Source organism: Coregonus lavaretus (genome assembly GCF_964263955.1).
Source record: "Coregonus lavaretus genome assembly, chromosome: 3".
Classification (NCBI taxonomy): Eukaryota; Metazoa; Chordata; class Actinopteri; order Salmoniformes; family Salmonidae; genus Coregonus; species Coregonus lavaretus.
This window is the reverse complement of record NC_139990.1, coordinates 28,197,383-28,222,463: the sequence shown is the minus strand read 5'-3', so window position 1 is coordinate 28,222,463 and position 25,081 is coordinate 28,197,383. Positions and strand designations below refer to the sequence as shown.

At 42.8% G+C, this 25,081-nt stretch overlaps 2 protein-coding genes and 1 pseudogene across 4 annotated transcripts; 1 reads left to right on the top strand and 2 right to left on the bottom strand.

The window, feature by feature from the left end:
• Positions 1–1,129: 1,129 nt before the first annotated feature.
• Positions 1,130–13,399, bottom strand: LOC311112710 (borealin-like; the record flags this gene model as incomplete). Of its 2 annotated transcripts, XM_084155839.1 has the most annotated exons (11): positions 1,130–1,770; positions 2,464–2,550; positions 10,849–10,978; positions 11,204–11,299; positions 11,401–11,480; positions 11,698–11,771; positions 11,854–11,929; positions 12,057–12,103; positions 12,692–12,820; positions 12,915–13,009; positions 13,332–13,399. In XM_084155839.1, 10 exons carry the CDS (start codon positions 13,000–13,002, stop codon positions 1,735–1,737), a joined length of 843 nt encoding a protein of 280 aa, XP_084011965.1. In that variant the 3' UTR covers positions 1,130–1,734. The 2 variants fall into 2 exon arrangements, with proteins under 2 accessions (XP_084011965.1, XP_084011964.1); XM_084155838.1 differs by lacking the exon at positions 13,332–13,399 and having other exon boundaries at positions 12,915–13,017.
• A 109-nt stretch (positions 13,400–13,508) lies between these two features.
• On the top strand, positions 13,509–17,922 carry LOC311107013 (AFG2-interacting ribosome maturation factor-like; annotated as a pseudogene). The gene is made up of 5 exons: positions 13,509–13,533; positions 13,786–14,105; positions 14,698–14,795; positions 15,032–15,149; positions 17,885–17,922. The product of its transcript is annotated as an AFG2-interacting ribosome maturation factor-like (transcript).
• A 5,219-nt stretch (positions 17,923–23,141) lies between these two features.
• On the bottom strand, positions 23,142–23,840 carry LOC311106473 (claudin-4-like; the record flags this gene model as incomplete). The annotated part of the gene is made up of 1 exon (XM_084148808.1): positions 23,142–23,840. The coding sequence occupies one exon, from the start codon at positions 23,838–23,840 to the stop codon at positions 23,142–23,144; it is 699 nt and encodes a 232-aa protein (XP_084004934.1).
• Between the last annotated feature and the right edge of the window lie 1,241 nt (positions 23,841–25,081).

Here is a 25,081-nt window from a genome sequence, read left to right as displayed (position 1 = left end):
TAATCAAGCTTCTACAAGCCCATATTTCTGTAACTCTGTGGCAGGGCTCATTCTGCTGTGACCAGTGTGACAGCTAGAGTTAATGGAAACATAATCCCCAGCTGAAGCTATAGCTCACTGTCTAATGTACACTTTAAACACCAGAATATAATGCATCTTGTGGAACGTACTCCTGTCAAACTGATACTCAGCAACAAATTGAATTCCAGGGGAACTTGTTGATTTGCCTGGACTCTTTATGAATAATGCACCCTCCAGAAATGAAAATGAGCAGGCTGTCTCAGGGAATCTAAGCAGGCAAACGGTAATGTCTAATTGTCTGTGATTGTCATCATTGCTTCAGTATGCTGTAATGGGAGAACATGAAAAAGACGGGTGTATTACTGTACTGTATTACCAGTATGACCCCAGGATCTTCATGGTAGGCAAATCCCCGCCTTATCTTAGCTCATTGGTCACCATAGCAGCACCCACCCGTAGTCTGCGCTCCAGCAGGTATATTTCACTGGTCATTCCCAAAGCCAACACCTCCTTTGGCCGCCATTCCTTCCAGTTCTCTGCTGCCAATGACTGGAACGAATTGCAAAAATCTCTGAAGCTGGAGACTCTTATCTCCCTCACTAACTTTAAGCATCAGTTGTCAGAGCACCTTACCGATCACTGCACCTGTACACAGCCCATCTGAAATTAGCCCACCCAACTACCTCATCCCTATATTGTTATTTATTTTGCTCTTTTACACCCCAGTATCTCTATTTGCACATAATCTCTTGCACATATAGCATTCCAGTGTTAATACTAATTGTAATTATTTTGCACTATAGCCTATTTATTGCCTTACCTCCATAACTTGCTACATTTGCACACACTGTATATTTTCTGTTGTCTTTTTTATTTTTTACCCCATATGTAACTCTGTGTTGTTGTTTTTATCGCACTGCTTTGCTTTATCTTGGCCAGGTCGCAGTTGTAAATGAGAACTTGTTCTCAACTGGCTTACCTGGTTAAATAAAGGTTAAATAAATAAAAATAAAATCTAGGCCTAGATCTGAAAGACTACAAAGAACCACCCCCACCAACAGCAAGCAGTGTTCCCCAACTTCCATCACACAAATGAAGATATTCACCAGAGAGTTGAAAGAGTTTACTTTAAGAAAAGTGAACAAAATGGCATATTTACAATAAAACAAAGTATTGTCAAATTTCACTAAATAATCTAAAAATGCATGGACCTCAAATACATTTCCTCATCCACACTGTACAGTACAAGTTGAGCTGGCAAAACTGAACCACTAGAGGGCAGCCGACGTGCTATTGATGAGACATAGGCATGCAGTATTGACAATATTCTCTTTCACTCACAGGGCACACAAGTAACTTTCAAAAAAGTTATGCTAGACTATTTGAGGGGACATGTAGTAAGGGTTTATTCATGTTGGTCATATTAAAAATGTATTTTATATGGAAGACATTCCCCTACTGCGTGCATTGAGCATCCCTGAAAAATAGCCTCTTCAACAAGTATAGTCTCTCAAACAAACAGTTGGAGTCATGTCCTTGGCATACATTTTTTAAAACATTTAAACCACAACAATACACAGAGCGCTAAGATAACTCTACAATGCAGACTTGACAGCTATTAACATAACTATGTATTAAAAGAGAAATATACAGATATTTAAAAAATGTTGGCCGATTCGTGTACAAAAAAGGTCAGGACTTAAGGTGCAGAGGTCATTCAGATGATTCACACAGTGTTGTGAGACGGTTCTGTGGAGAGAAAAGTGAACATGAGTCATGGTAATGGCTACTGTTTACAAGTTTGACAAAGAAATCCACTTCAAAGCTGCTAAATAAACATGCCAAATATGTAAATGCAATCATCATAGATGGATGTGTTCTGAAAGATGATAGGTTTATAATAGATAACGCATTATAATAAACAGCCATACAAGCAAATCACACACCCGTGTGTCCAAATGTGCACTTCACATTTTTATATAACAAAATGCATGCCATTTACAGTTTTGAAAGATGGCATGGCGTTATATTCAGGGTTGTTCTGAATAGAATGAGCCCATATTGTGAAGAGAATATGCCATGAAAAACATACCTGAATTCACTCGACTCCCTTTTGGGCCAACCAAAACTACAATGCATTTCTCTAAAGTGCCTTGTGAAAGCTCAACACTCGCTCTTATTTTGTCACTTAGATAGTCATGTTGGCAAAATAATAAGCTTTCAAACGATACACCCCGATCCAGATTGCGATATGTAATTGGACCGTTTGTGTGCAAATGTAATCTTTACTGTACATAATTTGGAGATTTCTCCATAACCTGTTCCCTTTCAACTGCTATCATGGTTATGCATAACGCGTCCCTTTTTCTTCTCTGTTAGAAGCGTTACAATTTGGCCATATCCATATGTATAATTCTATTTGGTGATTGGTGAAGACCATACCTGAAGCAGACGGATGCTCCTTATGGCGGTCTCGTCCAGCTGTCCCAGGTCCACAGTGTCCATCTGACTGGCCAGCAGCTGAATGCACTGGAATGAAAAACCCTCAGTAGGTCAGCACAGGAAGCTTATCTTAACACACAGGAAATGTGTCAATCAATAATGTCGACAAGTACTTTAAAAAATACATACACACAAAGGTATGTGGACACGCCTTCAAATTAGTGGATTTGGCTATTTCAGCCACACCCGTTGCTGACAGGTGTATAAAATCGAGCACACAGCCATGCAATCTCCATAGACAAACATTGGCAGTAGAATAGCCTTACTGAAGAGCTCAGTGACTTTCAACGTGGCACCGTCATAGGATGCCACCTTTCCAACAAGTAAATTCATCAGAATTCTACCCTGCTAGAGCTGCCCCGGTCAACTGTAAGTGCTGTTATTGTGAAGTGGAAACGTCTAGGAGCAACAACGGCTCAGCCGCGAAGTTGTAGGCCACACAAGCCCACCGAACGGGACCGCCGCCGAGTGCTGAAAGGCGTAAAAATTGTCTGTCCTAGGTTGCAACACTCACTACAGAGTTCCAAACTGCCTCTGGAAGCAACGTCGGCACAAGAACTGTTCGCCGGGAGCTTCATGATATGGGTTTCCATGCCCAAGCAACCGCGCACACAAGCCTAAGATCACCTTGCGGAATGCCAAGCGTCGGCTGGAGTGGTGTAAAGCTCGCCGCCATTGGACTCTGGAGCAGTGGATAAATCACACTTCACCATCTGGCAGTCCGACAGACAAATCTGGGTTTGGCAGATGCCAGGAGAACGCTACCTGCCCAAATGTATAGTGCCAACTGTAAAGATTGGTGGAGGAGAAAACATTATTCCTGGGGCTGTTTTTCACGGTTCAGGCTAGGCACCTTAGTTCCAGTGATGGGAAATCTGAACGCTACAGCATACAATGACATTCTAGACGATTCTGGGCTTTCAACTTTGTGGCAACAGTTTGGGGAAGGCCCTTTCCTATTTCAGCATAACAATGTAGCACAAAACAAGGTCCATACAGAAATGGTTTGTCAAGATCGGTGTGGAAGAACTTGAATGGCCTGCACAGAGCCCTGACCTCAACTCCATCGAACACCTTTTGGATGAATTGGAAAGCCGACTGCGAGCCAGGCCTAATCGCCCAACATCAGTACCCAACCTCACTAATGCTCGTGGCTGAATGGAAGCAAGTCCCCGCAGCAAAGTTTCAACATCTAGTGGAAAGCCTTCCCAGAAGAGTGGAGGCCGTTATAGCAGCAAAGGGGGGACCAACTCCATATTAATGCCCATGATTTTGGAATGAGATGTTCGACAAGCAGGCGTCAACATACACTACATTACCACAAGTATCTGTGACCAACAGATGCATATCTGTATATAGTCATGTGAAATCCATAGATCAGGGCCTAATGAATTTATTTCAATTGACTGTTTTCCTCATATGAACTGTAACTCAGTAAACCTTTGAAATTTTGGCATGTTGCGTGAATTTTTTTGTTCAATAGGAGACTTTTTTGACAAACAAAAACACACAGACAAAAACAATAGACAACTCACATTTACATACATTTCCACAAACATTAATGACATCACACTTGTTCAGACACACATGTTCACACTGTATCCACACCCAATGTTGCTAATGCATGTACAACTCTCCCCCATATGATTTCAAATTGGGTTATATTGTTTGTCTGTAGCCAGATGTTTTTCAATATTTAAATAATAAAGCATTTGATTCTATGAGGTTAATAAAGCATTGATCCTTTATTTTATAAGGTTGCAGCCCCTATCATCGCCGGGCCTGTCTATCCTCTCTGGAGAGGTTCCCAGTGCTTGGAAGGCAGCCACAGTGCATCCTTTATTTAAAAGAGGGAGAGCGAGCTGATCCTAACTGTTATAGGCCAATTTTGATCTTGCCTTGTTTATCAAAAGTGTAGGATAAACTGGTCAATAATCAACTGACTGGCTTTCTTGAGGTCTATAGTATTCTCTGGTATGCAATCTGGTTTCCACTCAGGTTATGGATGCGTCACTGCAACCTTAAAGGTCCTAAATGATGTCACCATTGCCCTTGATTCTAAGCAATGATGTGCTGCAATTTTTATTGACTTGGCCAAAGCTTTTGATACAGTAAACCATTCCATTCTTGTGGGTCGGCTAAGGAGTATTGGTGTCTCTGAGGGGGTCTTTGGCCTGTTTGCCAACTACCCGTCTCAAAAAGCGCAGTGTGTAAAGTCAACATCTGCTGTCTAACCCACTGCCTGTCACCAAGGGAGTAACCCAAGGCTCGATCCTAGGCCCCTCGCTCTTCTCAATTTATCATCATCAACATAGCTCAGGCAGTAGGAAGATCGCTCATCCATTTTCTTATGCGGATGACAGTCTTATACTCAGCTGGCCCCTCCCCGGATTTTGTGTTAAACACTCTACATCAAAGCATTCTTAGTGTCCAACAAGCTTTCTCTGCCCTTTACCTCGTAATCGCTCCTCTTTCACCCACGCTACAAACTAACCCTGATTCAGATGACTATCCTGCCCATGCTAGATTACGGAGACGTAATTTATAAATCGGCAGGTGAGGGGGCTAGATGTTCTTAACCATTCAGCCATCAGATTTCCCACCAATGCTCTTTATAGAACACATCACTACACGCTATACTCTCTGTAAACTGTCCAGCTCTGTATAGCCGACGCAAGACCCAATGGTCTGATGCTTATTTATAAAACCCTCTTAGGCCTCACTCCCCCTTATCTGAGATACCTATTGCAAGCCTCATCTTCCACATACAACACCCATTCTGCCAGTCACATTCTGTTCAAGGTCCCCAAAGAACACACATCCCTGGGTCGCTCCTCTTTTCAGTTCGCTGCAGCTAGCGACTGGAACGAGCTGCAAAAAACACTCACTGGACAGTTTTATCTCCATCTCTACAATCAAAGACTCAATCATGGACACTCTTCAGATCAAATGTTATTGGTCACATACACAAGTTTAGCAGATGTTATTGCGGGTGTAGCGAAGTGCTTGTGTTCCTAGCTCCAACAGTGCAGTAGTATCTAACAATTCACACAAATCTAATAGTTTAAGAATGGAACTAAGAAATATATAAATATTAGGACGAGCAATGTCGGAGTGCCATTGACTAAAATACAGTAGAATAGAATACAGTATATACATATGAGATGAGTAAAGCAGTATGTAAACATTATTAAAAGTGAATAGTGTTCCATTATTAAAGTGGCCAGTGATTCCATGCCTATGTATATAGGGCAGCAACCTCTAAGGTGTGGGGTTGAGTAACAGGGTGGTAGCCAGCTAGTGATGGCTATTTAACAGTCTGATGGCCTTGAGATAGAAGCTGTTTTTCAGTCTCTCGGTCCCAGCTTTGATGCACCTGTACTGACCTCGCCTTCTGGATGACAGCGGGGTGAACAGGCCGTGGCTCGGGTGGTTGATGTCCTTGATGATCTTTTTGGCCTTCCTGTGACATCGGGTGCTGTAGGTGTCCTGGAGGGCAGGCAGTGTGCCCCCGGTGATGCGTTCGGCAGACTGCACCACCCTCTGGAGAGCCCTGCGGTTGCGTGCGGTGCAGTTGCCGTACCAGGCGGTGATACAGCCCGACAGGATGCTCTCAATTATGCATCTGTAAAAGTTTGTGAGGATCTTAGGGGCCAAGCCAAATTTCTTCAGCCTCCTGAGGTTGAGGCGGCGCAGTTGTGCCTTCTTCCCCACACTGTTGGTGCGGGTGGACCATTTCAGATTGTCAGTGATGTGTGCTCCATCTGCTGTTTCCTGAAGTCCACGATCAGCTCCTTCATTTTGTTGACGTTATGGTGTTGAAGGCTGAGGTATAGTCAATGAACAACATTCGTACGTAGGTATTCCTCTTGTCCAGATGGGATAGGGCAGTGTGCAGTGCGATGGTGATTGTATCGTCTGTGGATCTATTGGGGCGGTAAGCAAATTGAAGTGGGTCTAGGGTGTCAGGTAAGGTAGAGGTGATATGATCCTTAACTAGCCTCTCAAAGCACTTCATGCTGACAGAAGCGAGCGCTATGGGGCGATAGTCATTTAGTTCAGTTACCTTTACTTTACATTTACATTTTACATTTTAGTCATTTAGCAGACGCTCTTATCCAGAGCGACTTACAGTTAGTGAATACATCTTTTTTTTTAATACTGGCCCCCCGTGGGAATCGAACCCACAACCCTGGCGTTGCAAACGCCATGCTCTATCAACTGAGCTACATCCCTGCCGGCCATTCCCTCCCCTACCCTGGACGACGCTGGGCCAATTGTGCGCCGCCCATGAGTCTCCCGGTCGCGGCCGGCTGCGACAGAGCCTGGATTCGAACCAGGATCTCTAGTGGCACAGTTAGCACTGCGATGCAGTGCCTTAGACCACTGCGCCACTCAGGAGTGTTCCTGTACTTTCTTGGGTACAGGAACAATGGTTGACTTCTTGAAGCAAGTGTGGACAGCAGACTGGGATAGGGAGAGATTGGTTTCGGGTTTTAATAGTCAGTGGGAACAACATCCCCTATACACTTCCTGATGAACTCAGTCACTGTGTCTGTGTTTTAGTCAATGTATACGCCAATGTTATTCTCAGAGGCTACCCGGAACATATCTCAGTCCGCGTGATCAAAACAATCTTGAAGCATGGATTCCGATTGGTCAGACCAGCGTTGAATAGACCTTAACTCGGGTACTTCCTGTTTGAGATTTCTGACTATAGGAAGGGAGGAGCAAAATGGAGTCGTGATCTGATTTGCCGATGGGAGGGCCTTGTAGGCATCTCAAAAGGGGGAGTAGCAGTGGTCAAGTGTTTTTACAGAGCAAATACTACAGTCAATGTGTTGATAGAACTTCGGTAGCATTTTCCTTAAATTTGCTTTGTTAAAATCCCCAGCTACAATAAATGCGGCATCAGGATATGTGGTTTCCAGTTTGCATAAAGTCCAGTGTAGTTCGAGGGCCGTCGTGGTATCGGCTTGAGGGGGAATATACACGGCTGTGACTATAACCGAAGAGAATTCTCTTGGGAGGTAATACGGTCGGCATTTGATTGTGAGGTATTCTAGGTCAGGTGAACAAAAGGACATGAGTTCCTGTTTGTTATCACAATCACACCATGAGTAGTTAATCATGAAACATACACTACTGCCTTTCTTCTTCCCGGAGAGTTCATTATTCCTGTCTGCGCGATGTACTGAGAATCCAGCTGGCTGTATGGACGGGGATAGTATATCCTGAGAGAGCCATGATTCCGTGAAACAGATGTATGTTACAGTCCCTGATGTGTCTCTGGACACAGATCTTCGCCCTGAGCTTGTCTACTTTATTGTCCAGAGACTGAACATTAGTAAGTAATATACTCGCAAGCGGTGGATGGTGTGCACGCCTCCAGAGTTGGACTACAAGTCCACTCCGAATACCTCTTCTCCGCTGGCGGCGTCTTGGAGCAGCCTCAATTGCCCTGGGGGGTACGAACAAAGGATCCAATTCTGTAAAGTCATATTCCTGGTTGTAATGCTGGTGAGTTACCGCCGCTCTGATATCCAAAAGTTATTTCCGGCTGTATGTAATAGCACCAAAAACAATTCTGGGCTAATAATGTAAGAAATAACACACAAAAAAACGAAATACTGCAAAGTTGCTTAGGAGCTAGAAGCAGAGCTGACGTGTCTGTCAGCGCCATCTTACTGACACTTGTGGCTGCTTCGCATGACGCATTGTCTCTACCTTGTTGCCCTTTGTGCTGTGTTCTGTGCCTAACAATGTTTGTACTGCTGCCATGTTGTGTTACTACCGTGTTGTTGTCATGTTGTGTTGCTGCCATGTTGTGTTACTACCGTGTTGTTGTCATGTTGTGTTGCTGCCATGTTGTGTTACTACCGTGTTGTCATGTTGTGTTGCTGCCATGCTGTGTTACTACCGTGTTGTTGTCATGTTGTGTTGCTGCCATGCTGTGTTACTACCGTGTTGTTGTCATGTTGTGTTGCTGCCATGCTGTGTTATCTTCTTAATTTATTTTCAGTAAAGATTTTTCACAATTCTCAAGCATCCTGAATTGCAATGGACTTGACACGCGACCCGGAGGTACACTACCATGTAGTACAGTACAATTGTCTGGGTGGGTGGATGCCGTCTAATAAGGTGTGGGGCACCTCCGAAATGTCACCCTATTCCCTATGTAGTGCACTACTTTTGACCAGGGCCCAAAAGTAATGCATTATATAGTGAATAGACGGCTTGGTTGTTTAGCAACAAAACCGATGCATACGCAACTATGGGGTTGCCCTAGATTGTTGACAACATTGAAACTATAGTCTCCCAATATTGATTGAAAACAAACTTCATTTGCACAATGAGCACTTGTCATAGGGCCTTCTGTAGCTCAGTTGGTAGAGCATGGCGCTTGCAACGCCAGGGTTGTGGGTTCGATTCCCACAGGGGGCCAGTATGAAAAATGTATGCACTCACTAACTGTAAGTCGCTCTGGATAAGAGCGTCTGCTAAATGACTAAAATGTAAATGTATTGCTACCATGCTGTGTTGTCGTCTTAGGTCTCTCTTGTCGTGATGTGTCTCGTCCTACATCTTTAATCCCCCGTCCCCGCAGGAGGCCTTTTGCCTCTTGGTAGGCAGTATTTGTAAATAATAATTTGTTCTTCATTGACTTGCCTAGTTAAATAAAAGTTCAATGTAAAAAAAATTAAATACAATTTTCTCTTAACGTTGGAGTATCATTTGACTTCCAGTATTTAAGTAATAGCTTCTTCAATATAAGTGACGAAAATAATATTGTCCAACCCATTGGGCATCTCACCACACCCACATATGTCATATCTTGAAATATGCAGATAGACGGATTAAAAAGTAACATAAGTTGCATTGTAAATCTTCCGACAGCCAGCTTTCCAACTCTGCCCATAACCTTTGAACTTCATAACACTCCCAGTAGGCATGAATTATTGTTAGTTTTACACTTAAGACTCTGACATTGTGCTGTAGAACTTGTGAATTGTCTCTTGTATAATAAATGCTATACATTAGTTGATACTGGATTAAGCTTACATTTCCGTTAACTGTAATTTTGTTTGTTATGGTCCAACAAATCATTGTATTTGTCACATGCGCTGAAAAATATATAGAAAAGTAACACAATAAAATAACGAGGCTATATACAGGAGGTACCGGTACTGAGTCAATGTGTGGGGGTACAGGTTAGTCGAGGTCATTTGTACATGTAGGTAGGGGTAAAGTGACCATGCATAGATAAAGAAAGGGGGAAGGGGGATCAATGTAAATAGTCCGGGTAGCCATTTGATTAACTGTTCAGAAGTCTTATAGCTTGGGGGTAGAAGCTGTTAAGGACCCTTTTGGACCTAGACTTGGCGCTCTGGTACTGCTTGCCGTGCGGTAGCAGAGAGAACAGTCTATGACTTCGGTGACTGGAGTCTTTGACAATATTTTGGGCCTTCCTCTGACACAGCCTAGTATATAGGTCCTGGATGGCAGGAAGCTTGGCCCCAGTGATGTACTGGGCCGTACGCACTACCCTCTGTAGCGCCTTACGGTTGGATGCCGAGCAGTTGCCATACCAGGCGGTGATGCAACCGGTCAGGATGCTCTCGATGGTGCAGCTGTAGAACTTTTTGAAGATCTGGGGACCCATGCCAAATCTTTTCAGTCTCCTGAGGGGGAAAAGGTATTGTCGTGCCCTCTTCATGACGGACTTGGTGTGTTTGGACCATGATAGTTTGTAGGTGATGTGGACACCAAGGAACTTGAAACTCTTGACCCGCTCCACTACAACCCTGTCGATGTGAATAGGGGCGTGATCGGCCCTTCTTTTCCTGTAGTCCACGATCAGCTCCTTTGTCTTGCTCACGTTGAGGGAGAAGTTGTTGTCCTGGCACCACACTGCCAGGTCTCCGACCTCCTCCCTATAGGCTGTCTCCATCTTGTGCCAATATCAGTTATCTTGGTTCCAATAGTTTATTTATTTTTTTCCTAAGAGATTGTCAGTTGGATAGGTTCTCTGCAAGGTTTCTTTCTTTTTCGGACTCAAATAGGATTCACTCAGCATTGCGCTGATGACCAAAAGCTTTCAGGTTGAAATGTCATGATATAAAACATAAGTTGCATATATTTGAAAATGTCTATATTGGTCCACCCCAAATAGTTTTTTTAATTCTGTCATGGAAAAATGTTTACACAAGTAACATGACAAACAGTCAGAGGGGTTAGTGAGGGTATTTATCCAAGTCAGATGGTCGCACATACTGTTCAGTAAGGATACGTCTAAAAATGGAAGGCTGATGGTAGCCTGCTTACCTCTCCGTTCCCCACAGGGACATTGATGGCGATATCATTACTGCATCCAGAGATGGGGGAGCCATTGACCGAGATGCTGTATACCCTCTCCTTGTGGCGGGGTATCCTCACCGCTGGGGTCTTGGGAAGCCTGGGATATATGATGACAAGTAAAGCAGTGGCCACTAGCACAGTGGTACCCAATGTTGCTTTGGGGGCCTTTGTGTCCCAACTCGAAAATGTTACTAGGGGAAAGATTGGATAGACCGTTCTCTAACCACAACCAGCTTTAGGCAAAACTCGTCATGGACAAGCCGCAGCAAGACTCTGACTCATCTTATTAAAAACCTCTGAACATTACCCACTGCCACTTTACCTGGAGTCGAAGCGTGGTGTGATGAGAGGGGTAGGGCCCATGAGGGAACTGTCCAACATGTTCCTGGAAGGAGTGACCAGTGGCTTCCTACTGGAACTGAACACAAGTGGCAAATTAATATCAGCAAGTTATTTGCGTACATCCATAAACACACACTAACAATTATCTGCAGATTCCGGCTTAGGAAAGGGTTTTACTTTCTGATGGAGGTGTTCTGCTTGCTGACTGACAGTGCTTTGGCTCTCTTTGACGTTGGAGGTTTCCTAGTTGATTTACCCTGAGAAATAGAGAAGAAATGGGCCATGAGGCAACAGTGCAAGTCTTCCTCTTGAGCTAAACATGGCTTACTACTAATAATGATTTGGCCTATTGCTATAATTTGGAATAAAACGCAAAAGCCTAAAAGAAAGGAGGCTATTGAGGACTACATTGAATCTTCTGAAACTAAATGCACGATAATTCTCCTTAACCTTGCCAATAAATACAGCACTAACCTTTTTCCCTGTGGCCGTAATATTGTTCTCCTCATCCTCTGAACTTGTCCTGGCTCCACCCCTTTTCGACGTTGCTGCAGAGGGGAGCAGAGTAACTAACATCCAGTGGGATTCAAAGGAGACACATAACAACTGGTATATAACAAAGAGACTTACCTTTTTTAGCAGTCTTGGGAGGAATTGTATGGACTTCAGCCATAATGCTCTCCACTTGGGCAGCCTCTTCTACTTTCTGGAAGTAGACAAATAAGAGTGAAGAGCGACTGTGGGTGGGTGGCACTTCCTGTGGTGTCAAAACCATGGCCAGACTTAAAAACCGACAGTTGATTAAATATTCCATTTTAATTTAGAAAACCCACCTTGGCATCCTCCACTGGTGACACGGGTGACTTTGGTTTCTCTGACCCTGAAGGGATAAAGGAGAAGTGTCCGTTTGTCAGATAAAACAACATATCTCTAACCCACCTTTCATCAAATCAAAAGTAAATCAAATGTTATTTGTCACATGCACCGAATACAACAGGTGTAGACCTTACAGGTGTAGCCCTTAACCAACAATGTAGTTAAGAAAAATAAGAGTTAAGAAAATATTAACTAAATAAACCGAAGTAAAAAAATATATAGAAAAGTAACACAATAAAATAACAATAACGAGGCTATATACAGGGGGTACAGGAACAGAGTCAATGTGCGGGTTACAGGTTAGTCGAGGTAATATGTACACGTAGGTAGGGGTAAAGTGACTACGCATAGATAATAAACAGCGAGTAGCAGCAGTGTAAAAACAAAGGGGGGGGGGGGTCAATGTAAATAGTCCGGGTAGTCATTTGATTAACTGTTCAGCAGTCTTATGGCTTGGTGTATAAGCTGTTAAGGAGCCTTTTGGACCTAGACTTGGCGCTCTGGTACCGCTTGCTGTGCGGTAGCAGAGAGAACAGTCTATGAGAGAACAGTCTGGTGCATGCTTCTTCACTTAGCTAGCCAGCTAATTTACCACAATGCTCAAGCCAGTTCATCTGTCTCACTGCCTTTGGCAGCTTGATCACAGCCATGTTGTAGAAGTTGTCTGCATCTTTCAGGAGGCTGTTTGTCCTCTCCTTCAGCCTTTCAACTACGGTTTTCACTGCAAAGACAACGTGTGGTTGGAAAGGTTAGACAAAAGTGAACATTCACAAACGTTGTTTTCTGTTCATATTATGGCTAGCAGCTAACCATACCCTCACTGTCGAAATCTTCGAGAAATGCCTCCAATTTGTCCAACTTGGGGTTTTTACGTTGTTTGGTCGTCCTCTTTGGTCTTCCCATTATGACTCTGTACATTGGTAACGTACAGTAAATTAGTAATAGTGTTTGGGCTAGCAAAGCAGGTAAAAATTTTGCTAGTAGTAGCACTAACTAGCTAATGTTAGCTAGCCCTTTTCCGGAAATGTTGTTAGATAACGTTAGCTAGGCTATGTTAACGTTAGCTATCCATGGCATGCATCGCTAGCTAACGTTACATTACTAGTAGTTAGCCAGATTGAAGCTACTCCGTTTCAAAAGTTACTGTTTCACATCAGATTTCAAATACATAAAATGCAATGTTATTCTAAACATTGAGGTTGTTTGACATATTTAATTTCATTAAGATTTACCTGGCGATGTTTTCTTTCTTTCTTTCCTAGTTAGCGAACTAATTCTGCTGCTCCCTCTCTTTCCAGTTGGCGAAATTTTCAAATTTCCACGCAGACGCAGAAAGTGCAGGAGATCAGCCAATAAGGATACGCTTTTGCTTGGCATCATTTTTTTACCTATAATTTTGAAGAACGTCCATGTTTACGTCACTTGATCGGAAACGTAATAAAATAACGTGAGAAATGTTGACTGGAAAAGTGACAGTAATTTTGGTCATTTTGAAGGGTATCGTCAGTGTTTTTACTTGAGTTTAATGTTTTATTTATTTCGCCTTACAGATCGCTTTGTATCATTATTATTATTCCAGCAAATAATTGTGTTGTCTTTTTTCATCAGCCACATGGGTTTCTCTGTTCTGAGTTGTAATGTGTGCTAGCTAAATGTCGACGCCTGGGTTATTGCCGCTTTACTAAGTATTGAAAAAATGTTTTCAAAGCTAGGAGAACAATCAGAAAGTATGGAATTCCGTGTTGGCTGAATGCAAGCCTTTAATGGTTTCACTTGGAACCCTCGAAGAGCAGTTGAGGGCGTTTCAAAAGATCCAAAACGCCAACACCGCTCTTCACAACTTTCCTGATCTGCACCAGCATCTTCACTTCAAGCTCGTACAGGCAGCGGACATCGTTTTGGGTGCCCCGCTTATTTCTTACAGGTGTTCTCTCCAGTCTGTGCGAGATGCTATCAGTAATCAGGTGTCTGGTGCGTTCCAGTTGTATGAGCAGAATATAGACACTGTGGGGATCTATTCTCTTACAACTAGATGTGATGCCTAGCTTAGAAAGAATACATTAATGATTAAACATAATAGGTTTGTGCTGTACTGATATAGATTGTTTAACATAACAAGCTGTGATTAATGTGAGGAACCGTTAGGGGGTAGGCTGAGATAGGCTTGTGACTCACACACACTGCCTCTTTGTTAAACTGCTCAAGGACATGTGTACTGCTACAATGAAGAAGAACAAACTGTTTGAGGTTGCTGACTCGAGACAAGTTGTAAAGATAACAACTAATGCCTGGCAACAGTGAAGCGCCAAGGGGCTGGGACCAGCCTGAGCGCCAACGATAGGTTGGGTAAGTTTAAACCACACCCAGCCTCTATTCTGACAGGCCCAGCAGGGAGCGGGAACTATCTCTCAGAGTATTTAAAGAAGAACTTATAACAATAGCTCAGTCTGCCCTGCGTGGTTTTTCAGTGGGCCCGTATATACGAACATCATATTTACCATTCAAGTGTTTGCATTAATTAAAATACTAGTATATCTTAAAAGACGTGTGTTCACCTCTTTTGTTCCTTATACCAGATTCGAATTGACGCAACTTGACAACACCCTTGCTACCTGCACCCAGAGATTTGCAGTCGCTCCATCCATCGCTGACATGTTGGAGTGGCTTCAGGATGCGGAGCGTTACTATCCTCAACAGTATCCTTTCTGTGTCACTGTATTACTGTACCATTTCTAAGGATGCACAAGAAATTGTAATTGTGAGCAATTTATTGTGGGTATGCACCTAGACTGCATACTGCTGAGGAAGGCTTGATGCTGAAACGCATGACTTCAGTGTGTGGCATTATAAATATTGAACTCTACCAGTAGGTAAAGGTTGTCCTACTGTTGATTTGTGTGAGAAAGATAGTTTTCCTCATCTACATGCACAGGTTTCTGAGAAGAAAGAATGTGCTGACACACTGAGGGCTGATGACCTCTCCCTTCTGGAAACTGCTCCCAAGAGATGGGAGTCCCTGAAAACAATGAGTGAAGAAGAGAGCATATCAAGTAAACCTATCTATGGTGCTCTATTTTCCATATATACAGTTCCTTCAGAAAGTATTCACACCCTTTGACTTTTTTCCCATTTTGTTGTTACAAAGTGGGATTAAAATGGATTTAATTGTCCTTTTTGTCAACGATCTACACAAAATTGTCCTGCAGAAAGGGGAGTTTGTCTCCCAGTGTCAGTTGGAAAGCAGACGGAACCAAGTTTTTCCTCTAGGATTTTGCCTGTGCTTAGCTCTATTCCATTTATTCTTATCCTGAAAAACTCCCTAGTCCTTGCCGATGACAAGTATACCCATAACTTGATGCAGCCAGCAACATGCTTGAAAATGCCATATTACAAACAGGATGCATGTTTTTGTATATTTTTATTCTGTACAGGCTTCCTTCTTTTCACTCTGTCGTTTGTTAGTATTGTTGAGTAACTACGATGTTGTTGATCCATCCTCAGTTACAGTTGAAGTCGGAAGTTTACATACACTTAGGTTGGAGTCATTAAAACTCGTTTTTCAACCACTCCACAAATGTCTTGTTAACAAACTATAGTTTTGGCAAGTCGGTTAGCACATCTACTTTGTGCATGACACAAGTAATTTTTCCAACAATTGTTTACAGACAGATTATTTCACTTATAATTCACTGTATCACAATTCCAGTGAGTCAGAAGTTTACATACACTAAGTTGACTGTGCCTTTAAACAGCTTGGAAAATTCCAGAAAAGGATGTCATGGCTTTAGAAGCTTCTGATAGGCTAATTTACATAATTTGAGTCAATTGGAGGTGTACCTGTGTATGTATTTCAAGGCCTACCTTAAACTCAGTGCCTCTTTGCTTGACATCATGGGAAAATCAAAAGAAATCAGCCAAGACCTTGGGATACATTTCCAAACGCCTGAAGGTACTACGTTCATCTGTACAAACAATAGTGCGCAAGTATAAACACCATGGGACCACGCAGCCGTCATACCGCTCAGGAAGTATACGCATTCTGTCTCCTAAAGATGAACGTACTTTGGTGTGAAAAGTGCAAATAAATCCCAGAACAGCAGCAAAGGACCTTGTGAAGATGCTGGAGGAAACGAGTACAAAAGTATCTATATCCACAGTAAAACAAGTCCTATATCGACATAACCTAAAAGGCCGCTCAGCAAGGAAGAAGCCACTGCTCCAAAACCGCCATAAAAAAGCCAGAATACGGTTTGCAACTGCACATGGGGACAAAGATCGTACTTTTTGGAGAAATGTCCTCTGGTCGGATGAAACAAAAATAGAACTGTTTGGCCATAATGACCATCGTTATGTTTGGAGGAAAAAGGGGGGTCCTTGCAAGCCGAAGAACACCATCCCAACCGTGAAGCACGGGGGTGGCAGCATCATGCTGTGGGGGTGCTTTGCTGCAGGAGGGACTGGTGCACTTCACAAAATAGATGGCATCATGAGGAAGGAAAATTATGTGGATATATTGAAGCAACATCTCAAGACATCAGTCAAGAAGTTAAAGCTTGGTCGCAAATGGGTCTTCCAAATGGACAATGACCCCAAGCATACTTCCAAAGTTGTGGCAAAATGGCTTAAGGACAACAAAGTCAAGGTATTGGAGTGGCCATCACAAAGCCCTGACCTCAATCCTATAGAACATTTGTGGGCAGAACTGAAAAGGCGTGTGCGAGCAAGGAGGCCTACAAACCTGACTCCGTTACACCAGCTCTGTCAGGAGGAATGGGCCAAAATTCACCCAACTTATTGTGGGAAGCTTGTGGAAGGCTACCCAAAATGTTTGACCCAAGTTAAACAATTTAAAGGCAATGCTACCAAATACTAATTGAGTGTATATAAACCTCTGACCCACTGGGAATGTGATGAAAGAAATAAAAGCTGAAATAAGTAATTCTCTCTACTATTATTCTGACATTTCACATTCTTAATATAGTAGTGATCCTAACTGACCTAAGACAGGGAATTTTTACTAGGATGAAATGTCAGCAATTGTGAAAAACTAAGTTTAAATGTATTTGGCTAAGTTGTATGTAAACGTATGACTTCAACTGTATATCCTATCACAGCCATTCAATTCTGTAACTGTTTTAAAATCACTATTGGCCTCTTGGTGAAATCCTTGAGTGGTTTCCTTCCACTCCAGCAACTGCGTTAGGAAGGGCGCCTGTATCTTTGTAGTGACTGGGTGTATTGATACAACATCCAAAGTATAGTTAATAACTGCACCATGCTCAAAGGGATTTTCAGGTGCCCTTCTTTGTGAACCACTGGAAAACCTCCCTGGTCTTTGTGGTTGAATCTGTGCTTGAAATTCACTGCTCGACTGAGGGACCTTACAGATAATTGTATGTGTGGGTACAGAGACGGGGTAGTCATTTAAAAATCATGTTAAAATCTTATTGCACTCAGAGTGAGTCCATGCAACTTATTATGTGACTTGTAAAGCATATTTTTACTCAACTTATTTAGGCTTGCCATAACAAATGGGTTAAATACTTATTGACCCAAGACATTTCAGCTTTTAATTCTTTATTAATTTGTAAACATTTCTTAAAACATAATTCCACTTTGACATTAGGGGGTATTGTGTGACACAATCTCAATTTAATCCATTTTAAATTCAGGCTGTAGCAACAAACGTGGAAAAAGTCAAGGGGTGTCTATACATTCTGAAGGCACTGTAATTACCCTCACTGAATTTAATAAACTAATGTAGGTATTCTGCATCCTCTTTCAGATACACTGTTTAAAGTGTCCTTTTTCATTGAGTCCTAGTAAAATGAGAACTACAAGATGTTAGCAAGAGGACTACCCGGTGGATGTGATTGTCTTCTTTCAGATGGGCTACAATAAAAATACTCAGTAATGGGTTGAAGAGTAAAGGAATAGACTGGGTTCAGGTTGACTTTGCCCTTGGATGTGTCAGGCTGATAGGAGCAGAGCACTTGACTGTACTGGGTGTGAACAAAGGAGAGACAATGCCCAAACAAACTGAGTAAAATCAACTCATAAAAGTTTCTCAGCTGGTAATCACGACAGTTTGAGGTACCGCAAAGGAAAGGTAGTGATGACACTAATTGACACTTTTGCAAATGATGGGGAATAACTTATCACAATGAGGCATCGCCATCTGTGAACTTATAGCACGCTTCAGACAACCACAGTGAATGTGACAGTACGTCTTAATGTTGCAATGGTGTAACATTTGATATAATTTCGCCTGACACGATCACTTCTCTTATCGCCTAATAAATTGGCATTCATAACCTTTTTTTAACCAATTCTGATGGTTGTTAAAAGCATAATTTGGACAATATTGCTGTTATATCAACACACTCGTCACTCCCGTTTAAAAACTAATTTGCTTTGGCACGGTTGGCCTCAAGTCACTTGCCAAGAATGTTGCATACAACTTTTGAAAGGTCTTATCATTTTTATCGAACAAAATCAAAGTTAACATAAGCCTTAGATTCCTTCAAGCGTCCAATTTAGGCATCTTTTTTATAATGTGATATTGCACTCCAAAGGGATAACTTGAAATAACAATGTATGTAATTCAATAATCAAAATAATTTATTTATTAACCAATTTGTTATAAGTATTTAGTCATATCATGTGAAATAGGCCTCATGTGAAATCATTGTCAAAGGCACAGATACTGTTGCATACAGTGAGGGCGAAAAAGTATTTAGTCAGCCACCAATTGTGCAAGTTCTCCCACTTAAAAAGATGAGAGAGGCCTGTAATTTTCATCATAGGTACACGTCAACTATGACAGACAAATTGAGGAAAAAAAATCCAGAAAATCACATTGTAGGATTTTTAATGAATTTATTTGCAAATTATGGTGGAAAATACATATTTGGTCACCTACAAACAAGCAAGATTTCTGGCTCTCACAGACCTGTAACTTCTTCTTTAAGAGGCTCCTCTGTCCTCCACTCGTTACCTGTATTAATGGCACCTGTTTGAACTTGTTATCAGTATAAAAGACACCTGTCAACAACCTCAAACAGTCACACTCCAAACTCCACTATGGCCAAGACCAAAGAGCTGTCAAAGGACACCAGAAACAAAGTTGTAGACCTGCACCAGGCTGGGAAGACTGAATCTGCAATAGGTAAGCAGCTTGGTTTGAAGAAATCAACTGTGGGAGCAATTATTAGGAAATGGAAGACATACAAGACCACTGATAATCTCCCTCGATCTGGGGCTCCACGCAAGATCTCACCCCGTGGGGACAAAATGATCACAAGAACGGTGAGCAAAAATCCCAGAACCACACGGGGGGACCTAGTGAATGACCTGCAGAGAGCTGGGACCAAAGTAACAAAGCCTACCATCAGTAACACACTACGCCGCCAGGGACTCAAATCCTGCAGTGCCAGACGTGTCCCCCTGCTTAAGCCAGTACATGTCCAGGCCCGTCTGAAGTTTGCTAGAGTGCATTTGGATGATCCAGAAGAGGATTGGGAGAATGTCATATGGTCAGATGAAACCAAAATAGAATGTTTTGGTAAAAACTCAACTCGTCGTGTTTGGAGGACAAAGAATGCTGAGTTGCATCCAAAGAACACCATACCTACTGTGAAGCATGGGGGTGGAAACATCATGCTTTGGGGCTGTTTTTCTGCAAAGGGACCAGGACGACTGATCCGTGTAAAGGAAAGAATGAATGGGGCCATGTATCGTGAGATTTTGAGTGAAAACCTCCTTCCATCAGCAAGGGCATTGAAGATGAAACGTGGCTGGGTCTTTCAGCATGACAATGATCCCAAACACACCGCCCGGGCAACGAAGGAGGGAGTTGAAAGTCCGTGTTGCCCAGCGACAGCCCCAAAACATCACTGCTCTAGAGGAGATCTGCATGGAGGAATGGGCCAAAATACCAGCAACAGTGTGTGAAAACCTTGTGAAGACTTACAGAAAACGTTTGACCTGTGTCATTGCCAACAAAGGGTATATAACAAAGTATTGAGAAACTTTTGTTATTGACCAAATACTTATTTTCCACCATAACTTGCAAATAAATTCATTAAAAATCCTACAATGTGATTTTCTTTTCTCATTTTGTCTGTCATAGTTGACGTGTACCTATGACTAAAATTACAGGCCTCTCTCATCTTTTTAAGTGGGAGAACTTGCACAATTGGTGGCTGACTAAATACTTTTTTCCCCCACTGTATACTGTAGATCTAGATTATTTATGGATTGATCATATAGAATTATAGAAACATTTTAACAACTACAAAGCAATTGCATTTGGCGCAGGAACCACTCACTGCATTTATTTATTTATTATCAAGACACCAGCTGGTAACTCTTAACTGGTTAGGACAGCTCACGAGGTGTCCTAAATATCTGTAGACTATGTGTGACTCTTATGACTGAAGAGGCTTCATGCATAGCTTTTATTTTGACCCGTAAGAGTAGGAGTAAAATGTCTCTATTCTCAGCACTTATGACCAATTATCTACTCTGAGACACTTTGTGGATATGGGCCCTGAGCTAGAATAGTATTACTGCTGACTATTGACTTCTAAGTTAAAATAAATTCTATGGGGAAAACGGTTGAAGTACAATGACATGAAAAATAATAAATATACAACTTTGTTACACCTATTTCTTGCTCCAACTATCTGGTTTATTCAGGATGGCTGCCTTCTCCCCTTTCCTCAGCTCAAACGGTTTGCACCTTGCTGACCTGAAAGATCAAATTAATTTGACAGGAACTCCAAACAGCCTATAGGGGGGCTAGATTGAGGCATCACTATATCAGTGCAAGGTCAGTGCAAAGGGAACACATTTTCTGTTTGAAGTTGTGCACAGCTAAACATTGAGCACAGATATGACGCCTTCAATATTCTGGGCAAACTATAAAACGGCATCAGTTTGTCATGAACTAAACATATGGAAGGAAAAAGTTCAAACAACTTATTTAAATACCCTTGGAATAATCAGTTTATTCTTTTACAATTTTGACTTATTCAAACTCAATGAAGTAGTTGACTAAATCTGTGAAATAATTCAATAGTCATCTGAGAAGAATTGTGAAAGAAAGACATCGCTCCAAACTTCACACCACAAGTCACACAAAACCATAATATCTTAAAGATGTTTATGGTGATTGATGTCGTGTCTTCCAGGCATTCACTGGAGTATTGTGATCTGTCCATGCACTAATACTAATTATCACAGTGTAATAAATGTGTAATGAAGTCAATAAATACATGAGAATACGAGGTGGATAATGATAGGCATAATGGAAACAGTCTCAAACAATATGTAGAGATATATATATACACACACACACACACACACTACCAGTCAAAAGTTTGGACACCTACTCATTCCAGGGTTTTTCTTTATTTTTACATTGTAGCATAATAGTGAAGACATCAAAACTAATGAAATAACATATGGAATCATGTAGTAACCAAAAAAAAGTGTTAAACAAATCAAAATGTTATATTTGAGACTCTTCAAATAGCCACCCTTTGCCTTGATGACAGCCTTGCACACTCTTGGCATTCTCTCAACCAGCTTCATGAGGTAGTCACCTGGAATTAATTTCAATTAACAGGTGTGCCTTCTTAAAAGTTAATTTGTGGAATTTCTTTCCTTCTTAATGCGTTTGAGACAATCAGTTGTGTTGTGAGAAGGTAGGGGTTTTTGCAGTTGCAAAAACCATCAAGCACTATGATGAGACTGGCTCTCATGAGGACCGCCACAGGAATGGAAGACCCAGAGTTACCTCTGCTGCAGAGGATAAGTTCATTAGAGTTACCAGTCTCAGAAATTGCAGCCCAAATAAATGCTTCACAGAGTTCAAGTCACAGACACATCTCAACATCAACTGTTCAGAGGGGACTGTGTGAATCAGGCCTTCATGGTCGAATTGCTGCAAAGAAACCACTACTAAAGGACACCAATAAGAAGAAGAGACCTGCTTGGTCCAAGAAACACGAGCAATGGACGTTAGACCGGTGGAAATGTGTCCTTTGGTCTGGAGTCCAAATTGGAGATTTTTGGTTCCAACCGCCATATCTTTGTGAGACGCGGTGTGGGTGAACAGATGATCTCCGCATGTGTAGTTCCCACCGTAACGCATGGAGGAGGTGGTGTTATGGTGTGGGGGTGCTTTGCTGGTGACACAGTCTGATTTATTTCAAATTCAAGGCACACTTAACCAGCATGGCTACCACAGCATTCTGCAGCGATACGCCATCCCATCTGGTTTGCGCTTAGTGGGACTATCATTTGTTTTTCAACAGGACAATGACCCAAAACACACCTCCAGGCTGTGTATTTTACCAAGAAGGAGAGTGATGGAGTGCTGCATCAGATGACCTGGCCTCCACAATCCCCCGACCTCAACCCAATTGAGATGGTTTGGGATGAGTCGGACGGCAGAGTGAAGGAAAAGCAGCCAACAAGTGCTCAGCATATGTGGAAACTCCTTCAAGACTGTTGGAAAAGCATTCCAGGTGAAGCTGGTTGAGAAAATGCCAAGAGTGTGCAAAGCTGTCATCAAGGCAAAGGGTGGCTATTTGAAGAATCTCAAATATATTTAGATTTGTTTAATACTTTTTTGGTTACTACATGATTCCATGTGTGTTATTTCATAGTTTTGATGTCTTCACTATTATTCTACAATGTAGAAAATAGTAAAAATAAAGAAAAACCCTTGAATGAGTAGGTGTGTAATCTTTTGACTGGTACTGTATATATACACACACCAATACATTTAGTGGAAAAAATAAATTTGAAATAGAGTAAATCAAAATGTATCACGGTAGAAGAGCAAGAGAGAACTGCAGAGTAGAGTTTCAAATCTAACGCTTCACATCTTCAAAACCTTCCAAGTCACTTCTCTTCTCCACAGTTGCACAGTTTTTCCTTTTCCAGCCTTCTACTTCCTCTTCTCATTCTCAAACTTGCTCCTTCCCATACTCCAATCCCTGTTTACATTCATATTCACATATATTCTCTGACTACACATATTCCTTTAGGGGCACGCTGTTGGAGGTGAAAGGTTTCGGAGGATCAGATGCGAGGGGGGAGGGGCGCGAGTTAGGAAAGCTCCGGCCCATGTATCCCCGGCGGTACTCCCGTCCTCCCCTCTCGATATGGGGGCAGGTGCTGCTCAGCACGGCCCCGCTGATCATCAGAATAACCGCAGATGCCCAGCCCAGGTAGATAGCCTGGCCCAGCTCTCGTTTGTACATGACAGGCACGTTGGGGTTGTAGAAGTCCTGGACCACCGTGTTGGCAGTCCAGGAGACGGGCACCAGCACGCACAGGCCCGTCAGGATGAATAGCACGCCACCGGAGAGGGCGATGCCTGCCTTGGCGCGGCGGTCGTCGCCAGCGCACGTGGTGCACTTCATTCCACAGCAGGACACTGTGCAGGAGAGCCAGCCCAGAAAGATGGCCACACACATGAGGGCACGAGCTGCCTGGAGGTCTGGGGGCAGAGCCAGAATGGAGTCGTAGGTCTTGCACTGCATGTGGCCCGTGGTCTGGTAGATGCAGTTCATCCAGATGCCCTCCCACTTGACCTCGGAGGTGAGGATGTTGCTGCCGATGAAGGCGGACACCTTCCACTGAGGCAAGGCTGTCACAGCGATGGCCATGACCCAACCTGTTACCGCGCAGGTGAAGCTGATTAATTGCATGCCTGTGTTGACCATGATGGCTGCTCTCGATTTCTTCGGACCTCCACCTGAAACTGACCTTTACTACACTGGTCTATGTCTTCTTTCTCACTTCAAGGCCCACTCCTTTGCTATACCTGCTCTCTGTGTCTGGGCCTTTCACAATCCTGAATTTGAGTCACTCACAGTCCTGTCAAACTACTTTCCCTTCTCAAGCTTCTTTTGTCTCTGTTTCTTTTCAACATCTGGTCAGATGTCTTCAACTGAGCTTTTTTTTTACTTTTTTTTTTTCCTCCCAGTAATAGTCTTCTCTTCCTCTACCACCATCTGTCACTCCTAGCTCAATTGTTTTCCTCCCTCTTTCAAACTGATTAATTATTGAAGAGCCAATAGATGTGCAGCCACTTGTGGCAGCTCCCCTATTTTCGATGGATTGAGCTTCAGAAACGGCACCATCAGGACTTGTGGGTTTGTGGGTAGGGTACAATTAATGTCATCCACTTCTGTCAGCAGCTCTGGCACTAACCCAAGCGCGGAGCTGATTACAAGAAAATTGTCTATTACCCCACAGGATTGGTGTAGCCTTACCTAGATGGGTCAGGCCAATGAAACCGGATAGTCGATTCAGGGACGTCGCTGAAGATGTATGCTCTCGCTGGAAGTCAAAAACAACTGATAGAGTCCTATGAGCAAAAAGGTCCACAGAAGATAAATAAAACAAAGACAGATGTCTTGATAAAGCACAAGTAGGGCTTTGTCCAATTCTGTCCGTTGTCCAAGTGCATCCAAACTGTGCCTCCAAATGCACCAAAGCTTGATGGTTGATGCAAAAGTTGTTTCAATGCTAGAGCTTAAATGGTGTTATGATGTCTTAGAGAACAAAGCCTTGGAAAATGAAGCAGCAGACCTCATCTGCCGCTGGCGCCTGTTGAAGTGTCTTCGTCACAATGGGCTCAGCCTGCCGAGGCCACTTCAGACTCGACACAGGTTCAGCTTGCTACCCTCCCCCCACGCATACAAACCCAAATGGGTCAGTCCAGTCCGGGTGTTAGGGTATAGATAGCAGGCAGGACCACTTAGTCAGACTGCCAGGTAATTGGAATAGTAAGTCCGTCCCTCCCATCTTCAGAACAACCTCAGTTTACTATCAACCTGTGAGAGCAACACCGTGCCTGGAAAGAGAGCGAGATGGAGAGAGCGAGAACGAGACAGTACAGAGGGAGGGAGAGAGAGTGATGTCTGTAGGTGGCTCAATTAACACAAAGACAATCCAGGGG